Source organism: Geotrypetes seraphini, chromosome 6, assembly GCF_902459505.1.
Source record: "Geotrypetes seraphini chromosome 6, aGeoSer1.1, whole genome shotgun sequence".
NCBI lineage: Eukaryota > Metazoa > Chordata > Amphibia > Gymnophiona > Dermophiidae > Geotrypetes > Geotrypetes seraphini.
This window is the reverse complement of record NC_047089.1, coordinates 33,313,921-33,336,249: the sequence shown is the minus strand read 5'-3', so window position 1 is coordinate 33,336,249 and position 22,329 is coordinate 33,313,921. Positions and strand designations below refer to the sequence as shown.

The 22,329-nt window shown below is 41.7% G+C and overlaps 1 protein-coding gene across 5 annotated transcripts in view; it reads left to right on the top strand.

Moving 5' to 3' along the window:
* The first annotated feature begins 738 nt into the window (after positions 1 to 738).
* ANGPTL5 (angiopoietin like 5) overlaps positions 739 to 22,329 on the top strand; it is a 57,610-nt gene continuing 36,019 nt past the window's right edge. The window contains exons 1-4 of one of the 5 annotated variants that reach the window (XM_033950173.1): positions 739 to 844; positions 4,583 to 4,668; positions 6,891 to 6,995; positions 10,434 to 10,614. In XM_033950173.1, the coding sequence (XP_033806064.1) occupies positions 6,897 to 6,995; positions 10,434 to 10,614 (280 nt within the window). In that variant the 5' untranslated portion in view covers positions 739 to 844; positions 4,583 to 4,668; positions 6,891 to 6,896. Of the gene's footprint in view, positions 845 to 4,582; positions 4,688 to 6,890; positions 6,996 to 10,433; positions 10,615 to 22,329 lie in introns of those variants that run through there. The other 4 variants (XM_033950169.1, XM_033950171.1, XM_033950170.1 and 1 more) reach the window with 4 other exon arrangements.

Genomic DNA, 22,329 nt, shown 5'->3' with positions numbered 1-22,329 from the left:
ACCATTTTAATTGGATTTAACCCCACCAAGTTAAATACAGAGGGGGCTATTTTTAGTACAAGAATATTTTAAATCTTGCAATAATAAGGCAGAATTATAAGACACTAGTATTTTAGCCCGTTACATTAACGGGTGCTAGCTATCTGTCTTTCTTCCCCCTCACTTCCCTGTGCAGCTGCCACAGCAGCATTCCCTCCCCCTCCATGTCCCTGTGCAGCAGCATTTCCCCCCACCCTACTTCCCTGTACAGCAGCCACAACAGCAGCAGCATTCCCTCTCCCCACACCACTTCCCTGTGCAGCAGTAGCATTTCCTTTACCCCCCCCTTCACTTCCCGCGGTGCCGCCCCCCCACACACACAGTACCCTGTGCAGCAGCAGCATTTCCCAGCCTTCCCTGTGCAGCATCAGCATTTCCCCCACACATACACTTGCCTGTGAAGCAGCAGTATTTCCCAGCATTCCCTGTGCAGCATCAGCATTTTCTGCCGCCCCCTTCCCAGCCACCACGTTGAAATTAATAGAAAAGCGCTGCACCGCACTACCGCTGGCTTCAGCATCTTCTATCCACTGCGGCCAACCCTAGTGGAAACAGGAAGTAGTCAGAGAGGGCGGGCCACAGTGGACAAAAGACGGCGAGGCCAGCATTAGCGCGGTGCAGCGCTTTTCTCTTAATTTAAAGGCGGGTGAGCCAGCCAGAAGGAGGAGGCGTTGGCGGTGAGTGAGGGCGGGAGGGGGGAGTCGGCGGCTGTGCTGTGTTTCTCCGAGTTGTCTGGCCGCTGCATCCGCACTCCTGCTTGCCACGGACCTACTGATCACAGATCAGAGATCACGGAAGCACGCAGGTAAGTGCGCATGTGTGTCTAGGGTTTTATTATATAGGATTGTTCCACCAATAGTAGGGTTGAATAGCAAACCAAGATTTTTGATACCCTCCTTATGCCAACATATTGACGGGAAAAAGTTCAGTTTTATTTCAGTTTCCAAATTTTATTAAAATTTGATATACCGTTCAAAATAATTGTCTAAGCCAGGGCTGCCCAATTCCGGTCCTCGAAATCTACAGGCAGGCCAGGTTTTCAAGATATCTACAATGAACATGTATGAGAGATTTACATACCAAGAGGGCAGTGCAGGCAAATCTCTCTCATGCATATTCATTGAGGATATCCTGAAAACCTGGCCTGCCTGTAGATCTCGAGGACTGGAATTGGGCAGCCCTGGTCTAAGCGGGGTACAAAACTGGAGTATAAAAATTTGAAAAACATTGGGGAGACAACTAAGACAAAAGAGACAAAAACATTACAGAACATATTGAAACAAATGGAAAGGACGGATGAACTGCGATTGTAACAGGAAAGAAGAACAAAAAGAGGTCAGCACCTCCTTTTAAGCAGGCGGTAGTTTTTTGGCTAGCGCACGCTAATCTTGTGCGTGCGCTAAAAATGCTAGTGCAACTTCTTAAAAGGAGCCCTTAATCCAGGGGTGTGTATGTGGGGGGGGGGGGGGGAGGGGTCCTTCCCTTCTGTTCAGAGATACAGAACTGATAAACATTGTGCCAACACAGTTGGGACACCACATTCTCCTTTCCAGTTTGGGCCAGGTCAGAGTTTGAAAGGAGATTCTAGACTTTTTTTTGCCCTTTGCCAGATATAAAATGTAAATACTCTAGAATTCCTTAAAAAGGGTGAGGACACATGGGTAATTGGGAGTATCTGATATTCTCATGAGCCGAGCCAAGTAACTACCAAGTCTTGATAGGATCTTGTTATCTTAAGTACTGCATAACACCTTGCTATAATTTAAAATATAAAAGCTAAACCAGTGTCTCTCGAACTTTTGTAGCTCCGGCACACTAAACGGAGCAAATGTTTTTTGCGGCACATTACAATTGAAATTATAAAATTGCAAAACAAACAAAAAAATAAATTTGAGAGTTAGTTATTTAACGTTCTTTAAGCTATGTATGTTTAATTGTAACAACAGTGAAACTAAAGCGGATAGAATAGATTTGCTAATCAATGCGATGGATGTGCTTGTTTTTGAGTGCAAATTAACTCAAAATGTGGCTTGATAGTTGACAAGCAAACATGCATTTCATCATCCACTATCTGCAGTCATTATTTTTGTTTTCTTTTCAATTTTATTTCTGTCAGAGCTGAAAATCCAAGTTCACAAAGATAAGAGGATCCAAACGGTAACAATGCCTTGATTGCTAAGTTAGGATAACTACTGCATAAAAAAATAAAAATAAAATTACTTGCCGTTAGTTTTCAAGGACCAATCACTTCAAAGAATGATGCTTGTCTGGGCAGTTGTATCCTTACACATACAGACACCCATAACATTGACAGATTTTTGCATACATGATGTACATGTCATCTATTCTAGTGTATACTTATGAAGGGAATTTTTAAAAATAAAGTAAAATTCTGGAATCTCTCGGGGTAGACCACTGTGCCATGGCACACAATTTGAGAGACTTTGGGTTAAACAAACCTTTATGGCTTATGACTCCCAAATTTTTGAATTGTTCAACTAACTGAAAGTCCCTCAGGTGCCCCCAGCTGTAAAAATGGGGGCAAAATTTAAATCTAGCAAGGGCTAAAATTAAGAATAGCCACTCTGTTCGAATGAACGCTGTTTCAGTGTCGAGGGACAGGACTGCATACTGTACTGTACCCCTCTGTACTGTGTACACTGTTTTAACCAGCTGCCATGCATTATTTGTCCCAAATCTTGATTTGATAAAGAGAAAGGACAAGGGGACAGGATTTCATATACCACCTTTCTGTGGTTACATATATGGAATGGGCCGCAAAATGGCAAATGAGGTTCAATGTGGATAAGTGCAAGGTGATGCATGCCAGTAACCAAAATCATATGCACGAATACAGGAGAGAGCCCCCAGGAAAGAGACTTGGGAGTATTTTTAGACAAGTCAATGAAACTGTCCGTGCAATGCGCAGCAGCAAAAAGGGCAAACGGAATGCTAGGAATGATTAAGAAGGGGATCACGAACAGATCTGAAAAGGTTATCATGCCGTTATACCAGGCCATGATACGCCCTCACCTGGAATACTGCGTCCAACACTGGCTGCCGTACATGAAAAATAACATAGTACTACTCAAAAGGGTCCAGAGAAGAACGACAAAAATGGTTAAGGGACTGGAGGAGTTGCCGTACAATGAGAGGTTAGAGAAACTGGGCCTCTTCTCCCTTGAAAAGAGGAGACTGGGAGGGGACATGATCAAAACATTCAAGATATTGAAGGGAATTGACTTAGTAGAGAAAGAGAGATTGTTCACCCTCTCTATGGTGAAGAGAATGAAAGGGCATTCGCTAAAGTTAAAAGGGAATAGATTCCGTACAAACGTAAGGAAGTTCTTCTTCACCCAGAGAGTGGTAGAAATCTGGAACGCACTTCCTGAGGCTGTTATAGGGGAAAGCACCCTTCAGGGATTCAAGAAAAGGTTGGATAAGTTCCTGCTGGAACAGAACATACGCAGGTAAGGCTAGACTCAAATAGGGCACTGGTCTTTGAGGTAAGGGCCACCGCGTGAGCGGACTGCTTGGCACGATGGACCACTGGTCTGACCCAGCAGCGGCAAATCTTATGTTCTTATACAGGGCTTATTTGGTACCTGGGGCAATGGGAGGTTAAGTCAGTTTGATCCTGGTGTATTATTTTTGGGAGTATATTCTCCACCCTGAAGCTCAACATTTATCTAGAGATGGACCTATAATTACTACATAAGGATTGTTCCTTTTCTTCCTTACATATAACTATGATTCTAGCACTGTAAAAGGAGCCGGGCAGAACAGATTGCTTCAAAATGTCATTAAAAACTGAGACTAGTACAGGTGCTATTTGCTTTTCTAAGTGCTTGCAAAGTTTTGCAGGTCCTGTTGCTTTGTTAGGTGTTAATGATTCACTAGCCCTATAAATCTTTGCCAGACTAACACCTCTCCTCAAAAAGGCGCATTGGCTCCCTGTTATTCATAGAATCACTTATAAGTTATGCATAATTATTTTTAAAACTCTAAACAATAAGACCCCTGCATTTTTATTTAGGTTACTTATTCCATATTCTACAAAGAGAATTCTAAGATCTAGTGAACAAAATCTGCTATCTATCCCTTCATTAAAAATTATTAATACGAGGAGACAATTTATTTTTTCATGTACAGCACCACAGACTTGGAATGCCCTCCCTATTTTTTTACGGGAGGAGAAAGAGTTGGGGAAATTTAAAACCGAATTAAAAACCTTCCTTTTTAAAGATGCATTTTCAACATAATTTTATTATTGGAGTATTATATTTTACTTTTGTTATACCTGTGTTACCTTTTCCCTTTTGTATTTTCCCTCAATGTTTCTTCTTTACTTTATGAATTGTATTTCATCCCTCCTTACCTTATGTTTAGTAATGTTAAAAATTAAGAGTAATTTACCGCTATTTAAGTATTTGTATGTATTGTATTGTTCTCTAATAATTGTAAATTTTATAGTGTACATCGCTTAGAATGTTTGATTAAGCGATTAATCAAGTCACTTAATAAACTTGAAACTTGACTACATGTGTGCCGCTTGATGGCAGGTCTCTGGATCCGAGCGGGGCAGAATCTAACATCTCACCACATCATCTGTGGAAGCAAAATGCTGAGGTGAATAGAGCTGTGTAAAGTAAGCTGCTATATGTTCAGAGCCCTGCTTATCTCAGAATTTATGAATCTCTATGTTTCGTGAGATATCAGTCTTTGAAATATGTTTTGTTTGAACCATCTCACCTCACTGTCCCCCTCTTTTACGAACGCATAGCGTGGGTTTTAGCGCTGGTAAGTGCTCCGACGCTCATAGGAATTTTATGAGCTTTGGAGCAGTTAACGCTGGGCGCTAAAACTCACGCAATGCGTTCAAAAAAAGAGAGTGTGTGTTTCTATCCACGAAACGTCTTGAAGGAGAATTAGATGTTTTTTTTCCTCTGTTCTTCAGGCGTTAGATGATATATTTGGCAAATTCCTTGCTTAATCAGATCACCTCTCTCAGGTCTTTTTAATTTTTCTTCACCTTATAACCCCATTGTATTATGTAACATCTTTCTTCTCTCATGTATTCTTTCACCATGTTTCTCCAATTCATGATGTAACTTCCTTCTTCTTGCATTTTGTTAATTCACTGATTGTCCAGCCTTCTTTCTATGTGAACTGCCTAGAAGTCAGTTTGACTATGGCGGTATAGAAAAATAAAGTTATTATTATTATTATTATATTTTCCCCTTTCTTTTCTAGGTAAATCTAGTAAGTTCCTAAAACAACTCTACTCTTTGTAATCTTGGATCCAAAATGGAGGGCTTGAGATTATCTAGTCTTTTATTTTCTTTTAAAAAAAATTTGAGTTCCTGATATGTAATTGACTATTCTTTTCTGTACAAGTGTTCTGCTTGATATAAAGAATGAAAATCTAATAAATAAAAAAATGAATTTGTGAATCTGTTTTTTTAATCCACACTTTATTAAGCTGCCATAAAAGTAGCCTATGGGGGGGGGGCATATTAAAAACTTTAAAATGTCCAAAAACCTGCCTAAGTCAGCACTTCCACGTCAAGTGCCAATAATCAAAACAAACTTTCTGGATGTTCAGCAGTACTTCTAAGTTGCTGTGCATCCAGAGCTTAAAGGGGTGTGTTAAGAGGCATGTTATGGATGGACTTTCCACCTGGACATCCTGAAGCAATCATCAAAGCTTTTTCAGGACATCCTAGGCCAAGGGTGGGCAACTCCGGTCCTCGAGGGCCGGAATCCTGTCGGGTTTTCAGGATTTCCCCAATGAATAGGCATTGAAAGCAGTGCATGCAAATAAAGCTCATGCATATTCTATGCAGAAATCCTGAAAACCCCACCGGATTCCGGCCCTCAAGGACCAGAGTTGCCCACCCCTGTCCTAGACGGAACTTACATGCAGAGGGACTTAGACCAAAGTAAAACAGGTCTAAGTGTCCCAAAGGTGAACAAATTGACAAGATGACCACTGGAGGGTTTAAGTCATGACCCCCCTTACTCCCCCAGTGGTCATGGCCCCTCTCCCACCACCCAGAGATGGGGGAAAGACAACACATTGAGGACTTGCCATCAGCTGATCATGGCCGAGAAATACCCATCAGCTGAGCCGGTTTTGGGGAATTCCTGCCAGCTCAGCTGAAGGGGATTCCCCCTGCTACTCCTCCCCGACCCCCCCCCCACATCACCCCCACACGCCCCAACATTCCTGCCCCATCACCCGACTTCAGGCAACACCCCCCACGTCACCGCACACCAACCGTCTTCAGGGAACAGTGCCCCCCACATCACCCAACACCCCTGTACCTAGCGCTGCAAAATCAGCAGAAGGGAAACCCACTCCCTCCTGCCTACAGGGCCGTGTGCTGCGCATGATGGGCCTTCCCCTTCCCAATCCATCTTGGGATGCAGTAGGAGTGGCCTAAGGCCCTGATTGGCTCAAAATGGGTGGGCGTAGACATGAATGTAAAAACCAAGACCCCACATTTTTTGGGCCATATTTTTGGCCCATAAATCTCAGTTTATATTTGAGTAGTGCTTTTTAGCCTGCGGTAAGCAGTGTTAATGCTTACCACAGCTTTGTAAAAGGGCCATTTAATTTTTTAAATACAGGGTTAATTTGGGTTAAATATTATTGCATAAAAGAAGCCACATATACAGCTCTGTCTTTTACAGAAATAGAAAGTATTTTATTAAATCCAGGCTTTGCAAAGCTAATGTTTTGGCTAGAGTTTGTCGTGCGTGTTCCAATAAACTGAACTTGTTGATCTGTGGAGTGCAGGGCGTTCAGTAGTAATTAGAAACTCATGGAAGTCTGCAATTTCTTCAAGGAAAAGATGGCTTGGATTTCGGCTGCTCTGTGGGTATGTTTAGTCGCTGTTTTTCCTGGGTCGGATGCTGTGCTGAGCAACAACCTTACCCATTCTTCTGCTAAGGTAAGCTTTGAATCTCACTGCTTTATTGGTCCACACACCGGTCTTACTTCAGAACTCACGCAGGAGCATTTCAAAATGCATTCTGTCTTTCAGCTTGCTGACGACGCCATAGAGGCAGCGCGCTTAGGCTAACACTGCAGTGATGCTTCTTTGGAACATAGTAGACTTCTCAGTTTTTGGTTGATACTTGAATTTATTTATATGTACAACCATTTGTGATGTTTTGATATGGGAAACGTTAGTTGTTTAGATAATTTACTCCATTACGTCAATGGTTAGAATTCTTCCTGCTACTGAACCGATTTGACGATGTGGACGAAGAGCTCAATTTCAGAGACCTAGGGCTCCTTTTACTAAGGTGCGCTAGCGTTTTTAGCGCGCGCAAAACCGCGCGATATACAAAAATATTAACGCAAGCTCTATGGAGGCGTTAGCATCTAGGCATTGTAGTGCGCGCTACTCCGTGCGATAATGCCCAAACACACCTTAGTAAAAGGAGCCCCTAGTTTTAATTCTCATACACTTCAGTGCTCTAAATATTGTGGTTATACTTTTAAATATATGCTGTTGAAATCTAAGAAAAGGAAAATAGTTATTAAATATATCTAGTATGATGATTAAAAAAAAAAATAAAAAAAAAATCTTATACAAGTTTTACAGATTTTAGTCATGGTCCAAACTGAAAATTTAAGATTTTATGACTTGCCATAGGCTGCTGCTTTAAATCTGAAGACAGCCTATTGATTTCTCTTTTTTTTACTTTTTCAGTTTGTCATATCAAGAACATGCGCCAGTTAAACAATCCAAAATATATAGATCCATGACTCTTTACAAAGTGCATGCATTATTTGCCAGCTGAAGTACTGTCAGACCTAGAGAGTAGATTCAGGATGTTATATTCTGATAAACTCTTGCTGCTTCTGCTGGCATTTAATATAACATAGAAATATTGCTTGAATTTAAACATTTATGCAAGTGGAACAAAAAGGTGGAAATAACAAAACAATCTTTATGAAAATGAAATCATTTGGGAAAAATTTCTTGAGCTGCAAAAAATCTTTCTTTTAAAGAAGTGTGACTTCATTTCTGGGTAAATTCTAATATTTCTTTCCTACAGAGAAAATCTTCCAACAATACATTCATTTAAAATAAAAGAATTAACAATTCCCCCCCACACACACTTTTATGAAGCCGTGTTAGGCTTTTTAATCACCGGCCACAGCATATTAGTTCTGTCACTCATTGAATTCCTATGTGTGTCGGAGCTAATACCGCATTTTTGTGATGAGGCTCATTATATATAATTATAAACGTTAATTGGACGATATATCATGTGTTTATAGTATTAATGTATAAGGAGGGTTAACGACAGTTGTCTTTGGTTTTTATGCCACAGACATTATTTACGGTGATTAATTTCAGGCTTTATCATGCCAAGACATTGTACTAATCATCCAGATAGTTTCTGTTACGTCTCTGGTTCATTCACAACAAAAACACAAAGTCGCCCAATTACCGTAGATCTGAAGAAGGTATATAAATTGTACTTTGGCTGTCCACTGGGTGACCATGATAAGTCTTGGGCTCCACATATCATCTGTACCAGTTGTTCCAATGGACTTCGCAACTGGCTCAATTGACGAAAGGCAATGATGTCATTTACAATCCCAATGATATGGAGAGAATCGCGAGATCATATTAAAGATTACTACTTTTGCCTTGTGAACACAAGTGAATTCTCAGCTAAAACTAAGTACAAAATTATATATCCTACTCTGGATTCTGCTATTAGGCCTGTTCCTCATGATAACTCACTGCCTGTTCCTGTACCTCCACAAGATGGACTTGCTTCTGTGGAACATGATGAGGAATGTGATGATGATGCAGCAGCTGGTCACACTCCAGAATTATCTGATCCTGATTATGTGAATGATGAAGATTTAGAACCAGAGACCTTTACACAAGCTGAGCTCAATGATCTTATTCGTGATCTAAATCTTTCAAAAGAAAAAGCAGAACTTCTTGCTTCAAGGCTTAAGCAAAAGCACTTGCTTGCAAAAGATGCTAATATAACTCATTAAAGAAAAAGGAATCATAACAACATTCTTCACTATAAATGGCTCATTGTGCTTTTGTCATGACATCAATGGGCTCTTCAACAGTTTGTCATAAGTGTATTGTCCAGATGAATTGTGTCTCTTCATTGATTCTTCAGAGAGAAGCTTGAAGGCAGTGTTACTGAAATTCCAAACCAAGTATACCAATTGCCCATTCTGCTCATCTAAAGGAGTCTTATGAGAATATGAAGAATTTACTAGAAGCAATCAGTTATAAAATACACCAGTGGAACATCTGTGGTGATCTGAAGGTCATTGGCATGCTAATGGGAATGCAAGGAGGATTCACTAAATACTGCTGTTTCCTGTGCTTGTGGGATAGCAGATCTACTGCTGAACATTGTTGAGCATGTCTGGCAGCTGAGGGATACCTATAACCCAGGGACAAGCAGTGTGAAATTTATACCATTGGTGGATCCTCATAAAATATTTCTTCCACCTCTTCATATTGAGCTGGGGGTTGATGAAGAACATGGTAAATGCCATGGGTAAAGCAAACTCACCAGGTTTTCAATATCTTGTAAAGAAATTTCCAAAAATCAGCACTGCAAAACTGAAGGAAGGGATATTTATAGGCCCACAGATCAAGCCCGTTATACAGGATGAAGATTTTAAGCAATCACTCTTAGCAGCTGAGCTTGAAGATTGGGAGGCATTCAAGTGGTTAGTGGAAAACTTTCTGGGCAACCATAAGTCTCCTTCATACAAGGAAGAAGTTCAGAATCTCCTTGACTCATATCAGAAACTTGGCTGTCGCATGTAATTAAAAATATACTTTTTGCACTCACATCTTGACTTTTTTCCAGAAAATCTTGGTATGTGAGTGACGAGCAAGGAGAATGTGTTCACCAGGACATTCAGTTAATGGAGCATCACTACCAAGGTTTTGGGATGAGAGTATGACGTGCCGTGACAATCCAGACACAACTCACAAAAAGAAATCATACTCTAAGCATTTTTGAAGAAATATTGGTTGCTAAGTGACACAGTCCAGTATAGTTATGCTATGCTGTGTGCTTATTTGACTTTGGACCGAAGATACTGCAACATTTCTTTAAGTTGATGCTGCAATTCTTAAAACCCTATATGCTAAAACACTATAAACTAACATTAGTCATAATTTTAAACGTTTACGTGACTGAAAAAAAAACAACAACTAATAACAGATCTGAAATCAGTGTGGAAAACTGATTTAGAAAAATGTGCTGTGTTAGATGATTCCGAAAAAGGTTTTTTTTTTTGCTGCCTTGTAATAATTCTAAGGACATCCATTGATACAATGTATTCTCTCCTCCTTCCCCACCCCACCTTGTTTATTAAGCAGGAAGTTGTAAGTGCCAGGAGTTTGTCAGCCAGAGCAGAGTTAGAAGCAATTCTAAAAGAAGCTTCCGGTGCAGAAATGAAAAACAAACTGACCGAAATCGCCCATAACACGGAGAAATGTTCTTTGCCTTGTGAGGTACAAAACAAAAATATACGCGAGGAAAAACATTACATATGCAGTAAGTATCCATTTTATATATTTATGCTTCATTACATGAGTCCAAAAAACTAGAACTTGCCCACTATGTATAGAATGTGAAGATATATAAATTATTATTTATATACTGGGGATATCTCAGAACGCTACTCTGAATAAGGTATGTCAGTGTATGAGCAGCACTCCTCACTGACTTCACCCAGTACATAGGATTGCTTGATATCCAACTTATTTATATCATTTCTTTTTAAAAAAAACATTTTATAAATATTTTTTATGCAAAAAAAAATCTATCATTCGTTTCATTTTTTCTTTTGGAAATTCAATCCGATTTTCATTCATTAGAACTAAAGAAAGCGCTTAGCTTGTAGCTCTCAGAGTAGCGTTCTGAGATATCCCCAGTATATAAATAATAATTTATATATCTTCACATTCTATACATAGTGGGCAAGTTCTAGTTTTTTGGACTATTGTGATACACTTGCCTCCAGCCCTTTTTCACTTATTGATCCAATCAATACATGAGTGGCTCCTGAGCTGGATAAGGTGTAATTAGGCATTTATGGCCTTTCTATATCTGTTTTACATGGTGCATTATTGAGTGAGAGGGCATAGGATGAAGATAAGAGGTGATAGGCTCTGGAGTAATCTCAGGAAATACTGTATTACAGTAAGGGTGGTAGATGCGTGGAACAGTCTCCTGGAAGAGGTGGTGGAAACAGAGACTGTGACAGAATTCAAGAGGGCCTGGGATAGGCACGTGGGATCTCTCGGAGAGAGAAAGATATAATGGTTACTGAGGATGGGCAGACTAGATGGGCCATTTGGCCTTTATCTGCCGTTATGTTTCTCTGTTTCTATGAATTGATTTGCTGCTTGGTGAGCATCCGTATATCTCTACCAGCCCATTTACAAATAAAATAAAATCAGCAGCATGACTATTGATATTATATGTTGAATATGAGATTTGACAGTAGTTACGGAAGAAAACTATTGGCTTATAATTGTGAAATTTTTTACATGGAGGGTGCACAGAAATGGCTAAACCATACAGTGCGTTCTTGCTATTCACAGCAGTATGGTTCTCGAACATCTCCATAAATGTATATTTTTTGTAGTACTGCTTATAGAAGTAACACATTTCTTTTCTTCCCTCTCCTCTCCAAACCATTGAACCGAACTAAGTTTGATAAAATAGCAAAGGAATCCTTTACATCTTTCATGGTGGGGGAGAGTCCAATCTATTAAAATAATGATCTTGCCTGTGGTTTGTTATCAGATGGGTATGTTGCCGGTTTATTTTCAAGGGTCCTTTTATAAAAAATTAAATAGTATTCTCATAAAATTTATTTGGCTGGGTAAAACTCCTAGAGTTGCTTTGGTATCTTTACAAAGGCCAATTTCAGAGGGAGGGGTAAATTTTCCCAATTTTTATAGGTATCATCAAGCCTATATTTTGCGCCAGGGTCCTCCCAGAGCTCATGGAAAAACTCCCAGATTGGTTGTGGCTAGAATGGCAACTCATGTCTCCATTACGCCTTTGCCATGTGCTCAGTATCAAAATGCCTAGTTATAGTAAAGATAATAAAATATTAGCTGATACATGGAAAACACTGCGATATGTAAGTAATTTAACAACTATTCCTATTCACATATCTACAAATCAATCTATATGGCTAAACTCCAAGATTCAAATTGGCGGAGAAAGGCTTGCCTGGAAGCATTGGATGATAACAGGAATACGTTTATTAGATGATGTTATCTCTAATGGTAAAATGCTTGAATTTTCACAGTTGCAACATAAATATGGCCTTAATAAATCAGAAAGTTTTAGATGGTTGCAACTGAAGCATGCCATTCGGGCTGGGTTCCCTGAATGGAAAAACCTTAGTAATCAATTTAGTATGGAGTTCTTATGCTTTCAGGCAGACTTCTTGGGTCACCAGGCCGCCCAATGGTATAAATTGCTGACTGGACTTATTAAAAAGAAACCAAACACTGGTCTGAGAGACATTTGGAGCATTGAGATTAAGCATCAGATTACTGCATCTCAATGGCCACGAATTTGGTCTTGGAGGATGAGATGTACAGTGTCGGCATCTATGAGACAAACTTGTTTTTTTCTGTTGTATAGAGCATTGTGGACCCCTGTTCATTTACAAAAATTGGATAGCTCTAAGTCTAATAGATGTTGGCACTGTCATCTCGAAGCAGGGACTTTAGATCATTTATTATTCTATTGTCCATTCATTATGAATTTTTGGAAACCAATTTGGGACCAAATTAATTGTTTATTAGACAACCCAGTGGCATTATCAAATGATACTGTGCTGTTTGGTATGGCAATGAGAGCAAAAAGTCAGATTTCTACAAATAATAACAAATTATTACTTATAATGACTGGGGTTGCTATTCAACAAATTACGTATAATTGGAAAAATTGGAGTAGATTAAATTATAATTTCTGGTGGAATTCCTTATGTCAGGTTTATAAAATAGAGAGATTTATAGCAATACAGAGTGGTTCTTTCAGGAAATTTCAGGATGTGTGGGAGCCATTTACACAGTATTGTACCGATTAGACGGCATTTTATTTATTTATTTATTTTCCCCTTAAATTTACAAGTTCGATTGTGAGGGGGGAGGGAAGGGTAAATTTATGTTACATATTGTATAAGATATTGATTATATGATAAGAAAGGGTGGGAAGGGTGGGAGTTAAGAACATATCATTTGTACCACTGATGATTATTAAGTGATATAATTATTGTTAATTTGTTTGAATATATTGTTACACTTATTGTAAATCTGAAAATGAATAAAGAATTGGATAAAAAAATAGCAAAGGAGAATTTTAAAAATGATGATTGAAATATAAATTCTTATGAAAGCTGTGTAAATGGTCAATGGCTTGAGTTCAAGCCTTGATAGCTGATGCTACTACTCACAAATTTCTGATTGCTTGTTAACACAACTGTGTAAATATATTGCTTGGACTATGGTAACGCATTGTACCATGGAATTACAAAAATAGAGATTAGACATCTACAGTGTAGCCAGCACCAGATCCTCAGAACGGGACTCTGCAGTGCCTCCAGTGGCCAGAGACCATAATTCACCGGCGTATGACTCAGAGAGGAGTCACCCTGCAGTAATCAAAGGAACCAGACAAAAACCACCAAAGCAAAGATTCAAGGCAAAAATAAAAGAAAATTTATTTATCAGCATAAAGATCAAAATGGCTCAAAATCCACTGTAAAAAAACAAAAAAAACTCTGTGACGATGTTTCTAAATGGACTTTATTTGAAAGTGTCAAAGTTCCAAAGGTACACTGAAATCATCCACATAAAATAAATTCACCCACATAAAAGCCTTAAAGGACCTAGTCCGCTAGGGATACAGGACCCAACACGGTCCGCGTTTCGAGAAAAAGTCTTCTTCAGGGGTCCCTGGGGGTCCTATAAAGGTGAGTACGTGGGAAACAATTGTGTGGTGAGCTGGAAGTGAGATACGGTAACATGCAAATGCACAAAACAAAATGGCCAGAGGAAAACTCTGGCAGCATTCAGGATTTTCACTCCTAATGCAAACAGTTCCCTCTGTGATTCCGTTCTTCACAGAGCGGCTTTTCAATAAAGTTTCCTATTCCCAAGTCTGCACCTAGCAGAGCTCAGGTAAGTACAGTTAAAAAACCAACGTTCAAGCCTTTGAGAATATACTTTCTCACTCAAATATTCATAGCAAAAGCACAAAAAGCCTCCAGCTTAAAATGTAGCAGGGCTGGGCAAAGAGGAGTGTCTCAAGTTTCCTTAGAAAAAACACTAACTGCTTTTCAAAATTCCCACCCGGATGGAAGCAAACTTCTCCCCATAACACTCCTAGCTTTTCAGAAAAGTGCACAGTCCAGGAAGTCCATGGATATGACTGGGAGCAGAAAAAGAACCCAGCCAACAATAGTAGGAAAAAAAAAACCCTCACAGTCTTTTTGCTCAGCTAGAGCTGGTTGCCACTTCTACTTCCATCAGCTCCGGAGCACTGCACAAATCCTCAGCAGTCAGTTCCCCTTGCAATTCCATGGGCATCTCCTCATCAGTTGCTTGTAACTCTGAAGTGTCTTCAGCTTCATCCACTTCCATAGGTAGACAGGCATTATCCTCATTTGAGCCGGGCAGCTCCTCATTAGGGAGAGTCCTAAGCTTCCTCCCTAACCTTTCTAACAGCTTGTTGAGCACTGCTGGCTTTTCAAAGGGGTAGACACACCCTGTTCTACCCGAGTCAGCACCTTGCTGCTCCTCTCCTTGGCTCCCCTGGTGGTGACTTGGATAATAGTTATTCTGCTTGCTCTCAGGTCTGGCTTTACCCTCCTGGGTCCTAGCTCTACTGTGTTCATGAGAAGCTTTGTGTAAAGTTTTCCCAAGCCCCAGCTCTGGGTTTCTAGCATGCTCAGGGAGATCCAAATAGTGTTGGGTCCGGGTCCTGGGCACCCTCTTTTTGGGTTTCCTGTCCCCTTTTCTTCTGGCACCCCCAGGGACTTTGGCAGGCACGGAATCTGACTGGTCACAATAGATAGTCCAGAATACTGCTGTTAAGATCATTTTTAAGGCCAAGAAATTCGACCATGTCACTTCCCTCATGATTAAAGCCCATTGGCTCCCTATCGATCATTGTATCACTTATAAAACATTATTGCTGACATTTAAAACAAGAAAAACAGGACAGCCAGAATTTATTAACAAACGTCTGATCCCATATTCTTCATCATGTACCCTCCGATCCTCAGATCAAAATCTATTAGTTGCCCCATCGCTTAGATACATCAATACAAGGAGAAACTTTTGATAAGGCGGTAAAACAAATTTTAAATAAACTTGGAAACTTGGAATTATCTCAAAGAAACACAAATTATCTAAACTACAGCATTTCAGCTGCCACATTCATCGTAGAGAAAACTAAACTCTTTGAATGATTTATGAAGAAAGATTTGATATCAAATGATCTAGAAACAGGGACGAAGTGTGAGATAATAAAATTTGCAGATGACACAAAACTATTTAGTGGAGCTCGGACTAAAGAGGATTGCGAAGAATTGCAAAGGGACTTAGAACATAAGCAATGCCTCTGCCGGGTCAGACCCGAGGTCCATCGCGCCCAGCAGTCCGCTCACACGGCGGCCCAACAGGTCCAGGACCTGTGCAGTAATCCTCTATCTATACCCCTCTATCCCCTTTTCCAACAGGAAATTGTCCAATCCTTTCTTAAACCCCAGTACCGTATTCTGCCCTATTACGTCCTCTGGAAGCGCATTCCAGGTATCCACCACCCGCTGAGTAAAGAAAAACTTCCTAGCATTTGTTTTGAATCTATCCCCTTCCAATTTTTCCGAATGCCCTCTTGTTCTTTTATGTTTTGAAAATTTGAAGAATCTATCTCTCTCTACTTTCTCTATGCCCTTCATGATCTTGTACAGGGGTGCCCACACTTTTTGGGCTTGCGAGCTACTTTTAAAATGACCAAGTCAAAATGATCTACCAACAATAAAATTTAAAAAAAACACAATGCACACTGTACGCATAGAAAATGTTAATTATCATTCCTATTCCAGGATTTTTCAGAGGTCAAAGCAGATAACTCTATGCACTATCACCTCAGTAACAATCATACAAAAATAGACAAATATACCCCCCTCCCTTTTTACTAAACCACGATAGCAGTTTTTAGCGCAGGGAGCTGCGCTGAATGCCCAGCGCTGCTCTCGACACTCATAGGCTCCTTGCGCTAAAAATCTCTATTGCGGTTTAGTAAAAGGGAGTGTAAAATATAGACAGCAGATATAAATTCAAACACATTTTGATCACTAAATTTAAAATAAAATCATTTTTCCTACCTTGTCTGGTGATTTCATGAGTCTCTGGTTGCACTTTCTTCTTCTGATTGTGCATCCAATCTTTCTTCTCTTCTTTAGCCTGTATGCTTCCTCTCCTCTAGATCTCGTTCCCTCCCCTAACTTTTCCTTCCTCTCTCCCAGCCCTTTCTTTCTCTCTGCCTCCCTTTCTTTTTTTTCTGTTTCTCTTCTTTCCTTCTGTCTCCCTGCCTGCCCTTTTTCTTTCTTTCTCCCTGCCCTCCCCCAAGCCACTGCCATCAGGGACCAGGACCCAAACCGCACCAATAACAGGCCCCAAACCGCCACCAATAACAGGCCCGAAAGCCGACGCCGCCCCAACCTCTCCCTGCTTCGGCCGACCAGCATCGCGATCGAGTTGTTGGGGGAAATGCTGCCGGGTCCTGCCTTCGCGGAAACAGAAAGTAGGCAGGACCCGGCAGGAAGAAGAACAAATGCTTCACTAACCTGTCTCCCGCATTAGCCCGTAGCGAACGCTTGCTTCAGGGCTCTCAACATGTGCGTGCAGACTTCCCTTCTCCCCCCCCCCCCCGGACATAACTTCCGGTTTCGGAGGGAAGAGAAGAGAAGCCGGCACGCACACGTTAGAGCCCGGAGCATAAGTTCGCTAGGGGCTGAAATTTCCAAGCCGGTTTTTTTTGGGGGGGTTTTAATGTTCAGCAGCGGCAGAGGACAGCTGGACGGACCGCCCAGCTAAAAGGCCCTAGGGAGAACACTGGAGAGGAAGGCTGATCGGCCGGTAGATCAGGACGGCAACACGAGTGCGATCGACTCGAGTTGCCTTCCTGAGCTACTGGTCGATCGCGATCGACGCGTTGGGCACCCCTGATCTTGTAGGTTTCTATCATGTCTCCTCTGAGTCTCCGCTTTTCCAGGGAGAAGAGCTCCAGCCTCTCCAATCTTTCAGTGTATGAAAGGTTTTCCATGCCCTTAATCATTCGTGTCGCTCTCTTCTGGACCCTCTCAAGTATTGCCATATCCTTCTTAAGGTACGGTGACCAATACTGAACACAGTACTCCAGGTGCGGGCGCACCATTGCCCGATACAACGGCAGGATGACTTCTTTTGTTCTGGTCATAATACCATTTTTAATAATACCCAACATTCTGTTTGCCTTCTTCGCGGCTGCTGCGCATTGCGCCGTTGACTTCATTGTTGTATCCACCAGTACACCCAAATCTCTTTCAAGGTTACTTCCCTCTAATACTAATCCCCCCATTTGGTAGCTGAACATCGGGTTCTTTCTCCCTATATGCATGACCTTGCATTTCCCTACATTGAATTTCATCTGCCATTTATTCGCCCACTCCTCCAGTTTGTTTAGGTCCCTTTGTAGGTCCTCACACTCTTCCGTAGTTCTAACCCTTCTACAGAGTTTAGTGTCGTCCGCAAATTTTATAACTTCACATTTCGTCCCCGTTTCCAGGTTATTTATAAATATATTGAACAGCAGCGGTCCAAGTACAGACCCCTGCGGAACTCCGCTCGTGACTTTCCTCCAGCCCGAGTAGTGACCCTTCACTCCAACCCTCTGTCTCCTGCCTGCCAACCAGTGTTTGATCCATCTGTGTACGTCCCCTTCCACCCCGTGCTTCCACAGCTTCCTAAGTAGCCGCTCATGGGGTACCTTGTTAAAGGCCTTTTGGAAGTCAAGGTAAATGATGTCTACAGGTTCCCCTTTGTCCAACTGGCTGTTTACCCCCTCAAAGAAGTGCAGTAAGTTTGTTTGGCACGATCTTCCCTTGCAGAAGCCATGTTGGCTCGCTTTCATCAGCCCATTTTTTTCGATGTGCTCACAGATGCTGTCCTTTATCAGTGCTTCTACCATCTTGCCTGGAACCGATGTCAAACTTACCGGCCTATAGTTTCCCGGGTCTCCTCTTGACCCCTTTTTAAAGATAGGTGTAACATTTGCTATCTTCCAGTCCTCCGGAATCTCTCCAGTTTTCAAGGATAGGTTGCAAACTCGTTGGAGTATTCCTGCTATCTCATTTCTTAGTTCTTTTAGTACCCTAGGGTGGATTCCGTCCGGGCCTGGTGATTTGTCGCTTTTCAATCTATCTATCTGTTGGAGGACATCCTCATGGCTCACCTCTATTGCTGACAGTTTTTCTTCTTGGTCACCATGGAAGATCACGTCGGGTTCCGGTACACTGGATGTGTCCTCGCTTGTGAAGACTGACGAGAAGAATTTGTTTAACCTGTCGGCTACCTCTTTTTGCTCCTTTATCACTCCCTTTTTGTCTCCATCATCCAACGGTCCTACTTCCCTATATATATATGGCCTCGCTGGTTTCTTCCCCTTAACATATCTGAAGAATGATTTGAAGTTTTTTGCCTCCCTGGCCAGTCTCTCTTCGTATTCTCTTTTCGCTCTCCTAACCACTTGATGACATTCTCTTTGGCGTTTCCTGTGTTCATTCCAGTTTTCCCCAGTTTGGTCCTTTTTCCATTTCCAGAATGATTTTTTCTTGTCTCCTATCGCTTTCTTCACCTCATTGTTTATCCATGCGGGGTCTTTTGTTCGGTTTTTTTTGCACCCTTTTCTAAATCTGGGGATGTACATATGTTGTGCTTCTTGCACTGTGCCCTTGAATAGAGACCAGGCTTGCTCTACAGTTTCTGTTTTCCTTGAGCTGTTTCTAAGTTTTTTTCTTACCATTGCTCTCATAGCATCATAGTTCCCTTTCTTGAAGTTGAACGTTGTCACTGTGGTTCTCTTCCCTTTTGCTGTACTTACTCCTAATTTGTACTGGATCATGTTGTGATCGCTGTTTCCTAGTGGTCCTACTATTTCCACTTCTTTTGCAGGTCCCCCTATTCCGTTGAGGATTAGGTCAAGAGTGGCATATCCTCTTGTTGGTTCCTTGACAAGCTGATCCATAAAGCAGTCCCTCACAGCCTCTAAGAATTCTGTTTCCCTCGCACAGTTTGAGTTTCCAATATTCCAGTTTATCCTGGGGTAGTTAAAATCTCCCATTACTGTCACATTCCTGTTGTTGCCTTCCCGCCTCAATTCTGCTGCCAGATCTTTGTCGTTTGCTTCCGTTTGTCCAGGTGGACGATAGTATAGACCCAATCTTATGTCAAGGCCACTTTTTCCTGGTAATTTGACCCATAATGACTCCAGTCCTTCCGCCTTTGGTTCTATATCCACTCCGGACGAGGGAATGGTGTCTTTTATGTATAGTGCTATTCCTCCACCCTTCTTGTGGGTCCTGTCTCTTCTATAGAGTTTGTACCCTGGCAGCACTACGTCCCACTGGTTATCCTCATTCCACCATGTTTCCGTGATTCCAATGATGTCTAGGTTTTCTTTTTTGGCTATGGCTTCTAATTCTCCCATTTTGGTCTTTAGGCTCCTTGCATTAGCGTACAAGCAATTTAAGTCCTGGTCTTTTCTTTTCTCTGCTGGTTTTACATGTGTTTTGCTCCTCTTACCATCCCCTAGTTGGGCTGCCAGTCCCTCATTTCTGTTCCTTTCTTCCTCATTTTTTGGTGTATCTTTTCTGTTCCTTTCTTCCTCATGTTTTGGTGTATCTTTTTCGTCTGCAACCTGATTCCTGATCTCTCCTGTTCCTCTAATTTTATCTGTTTGCCCTTTTTGTTGGTCAACAGCTTCTGTTGTTCGTCTCTTGCCTGTTCCTAGCATTTTTCCCGCTCAGTATCTTCTTTGGATACTCTTGTCCGAACCGTCGACGTCAGGTCGACTATCGGCTTTCCCCTTCTTCTCAGTTTAAAGCCTGCTCAATTCCTCTCTTGACGTTGTTTGCTAGCAGTCTCGTTCCTGCCTTGCTCAGGTGTAGTCCGTCCCTCCTGAAGAGCTTGTTCTTCCCCCAAAAAGTTGTCCAGTTTCTTACAAAAAGGAATCCTTCTTCTTCGCACCATCTCCTCAACCAAGCGTTTATTGCTTGTAGCTCGGTCTGCCTCTTCACGTCTGCCCTCGGTACTGGCAGAATCTCTGAGAATGCTATCTTCTGTGTGCTCAGCTTCAGTTTCCTTCCTTGAACAAACTAGGGGAATGGGCAACGAGATGGCAGATGAAGTTCAACGTTGAGAAATGTAAAGTACTACATGTGGGAAGCAGAAACCCGAGGTACAGCTATATGATGGGAGGGATGTTATTGAATGAGAGTACCCAAGAAAGGGACTTGGGGGTAATGGTGGATATGACAATGAAGCCGACGGCACAGTGCGCAGCGGCCGCAAAGAGAGCGAATAGAATGCTAGGTATAATCAAGAAGGGTATTACTACTAGAACGAAAGAAGTTATCCTGCCGTTGTATCGGGCGATGGTGCGTCTGTATCTGGAGTACTGCGTCCAATATTGGTCGCCGTACCTTAAGAAGGATATGGCATTACTCGAGAGGGTTCAGAGGAGAGCGACATGTCTGATAAAAGGTATGGAAAACCTTTCATATGCTGAGAGACTGGAGAAACTGGGACTCTTTTCCCTGGAGAAGAGGAGACTTAGAGGGATATGATAGAGACTTACAAGATCATGAAGGGCATAAAGAGAGTAGAAAGGGACAGATTCTTCAAACTTTTGAAAAATAAGAGAACAAGAGGGCATTCGGAAAAGTTGAAAGGGGACAGATTCAGAACGAATGCTAGGAAGTTTTTCTTTACCCAACATGTGGTGGACACCTGGAATGCACTTCCAGAGGGCGTAATAGGGCAGAGTACGGTACTGGGGTTCAAGAAAGGATTGGACAATTTCCTGCTGGAAAAGGGTATAGAAGGGTATAGATAGAGGATTACTGCACAGGTCCTGGACCTGTTGGGCCACCGCGTGAGTGGACTGCTGGGCACAATGGACCTCAGGTCTGACCCAGCGGAGGCATTGCTTATGTTCTTATGTTCAAGTACTTCATCGTCTTTGGGTGAATCTTATTTTAGTTGATTTAAAACTACAGAATATCTGTAACTGAAGAACTGTAAATTGAAGAAACCCTATTTATTTATTGGTTACGGAGAACTTACCGAGACTCATCAAGTCTGATGACTACTATCTCATGCTGCTCATCCACATTGGCACTAATGATACTGCCAGGTACCCCTGTGAACGTGTCAGAAGTGACTTTGTGGCTCTGGGAGAGAAGGTGAAGCAGTCAGGTGTGCAGGTGGTATTTTTGTCCATCCTCCCTGTCGAGAGTAATTGCCAGGGCCGAGAAGCTCGCATCCTGGAGATGAATACGTGGCTACATGGATGGTGTCGTCAAGAGTGTTTTGGCTTCCTGGACAATGGAATGATTTTCCAAGGGCTACTGAGCAGGGATGGTGTGCATCTATCAAAGAAGGGAAGAAGTGTCTTTGCCAGCAGACTGGTTAATCTACTGAACAGGGCTTTAAACTAGAAGGGATGAGGCAGGGTGATCAAAGCTCCCGGGTGAGTATAAGCCCTCAGGTAAGTAAATCACTGAATACCTCAACACGGATGGGAAAAAGGGGCAATGGCTGGAAAGCAGTATATACTAATGCTCGAAGTATGGGAAACAAGATTCTGGATCTAGAAGCTGTGATGGAAGAAGAGAAGTTGGATATAGTGGCGATCACGGAGACGTGGTTCACGGAGAACCATGACTGGGATATAGTTATACCAGACTATAATCTGTTCAGGAAAGACAGGGTAAGAAGGAAAGGAGGGGGAGTAGCGCTATATATTAAAGATCACATTAAAGCCACACAATTGCAGGATTTGCAGGGCAAGGAAGAGGCACTGTGGATCAATTTGGAAAGAGGGAATGGTGAATATTTGGTCTTATGAGAAGAGAATTAAAGTGGCTGTATAATTAAGGGACAGTGACATCTAGTGGACATTTTAGCTCACTGCAAA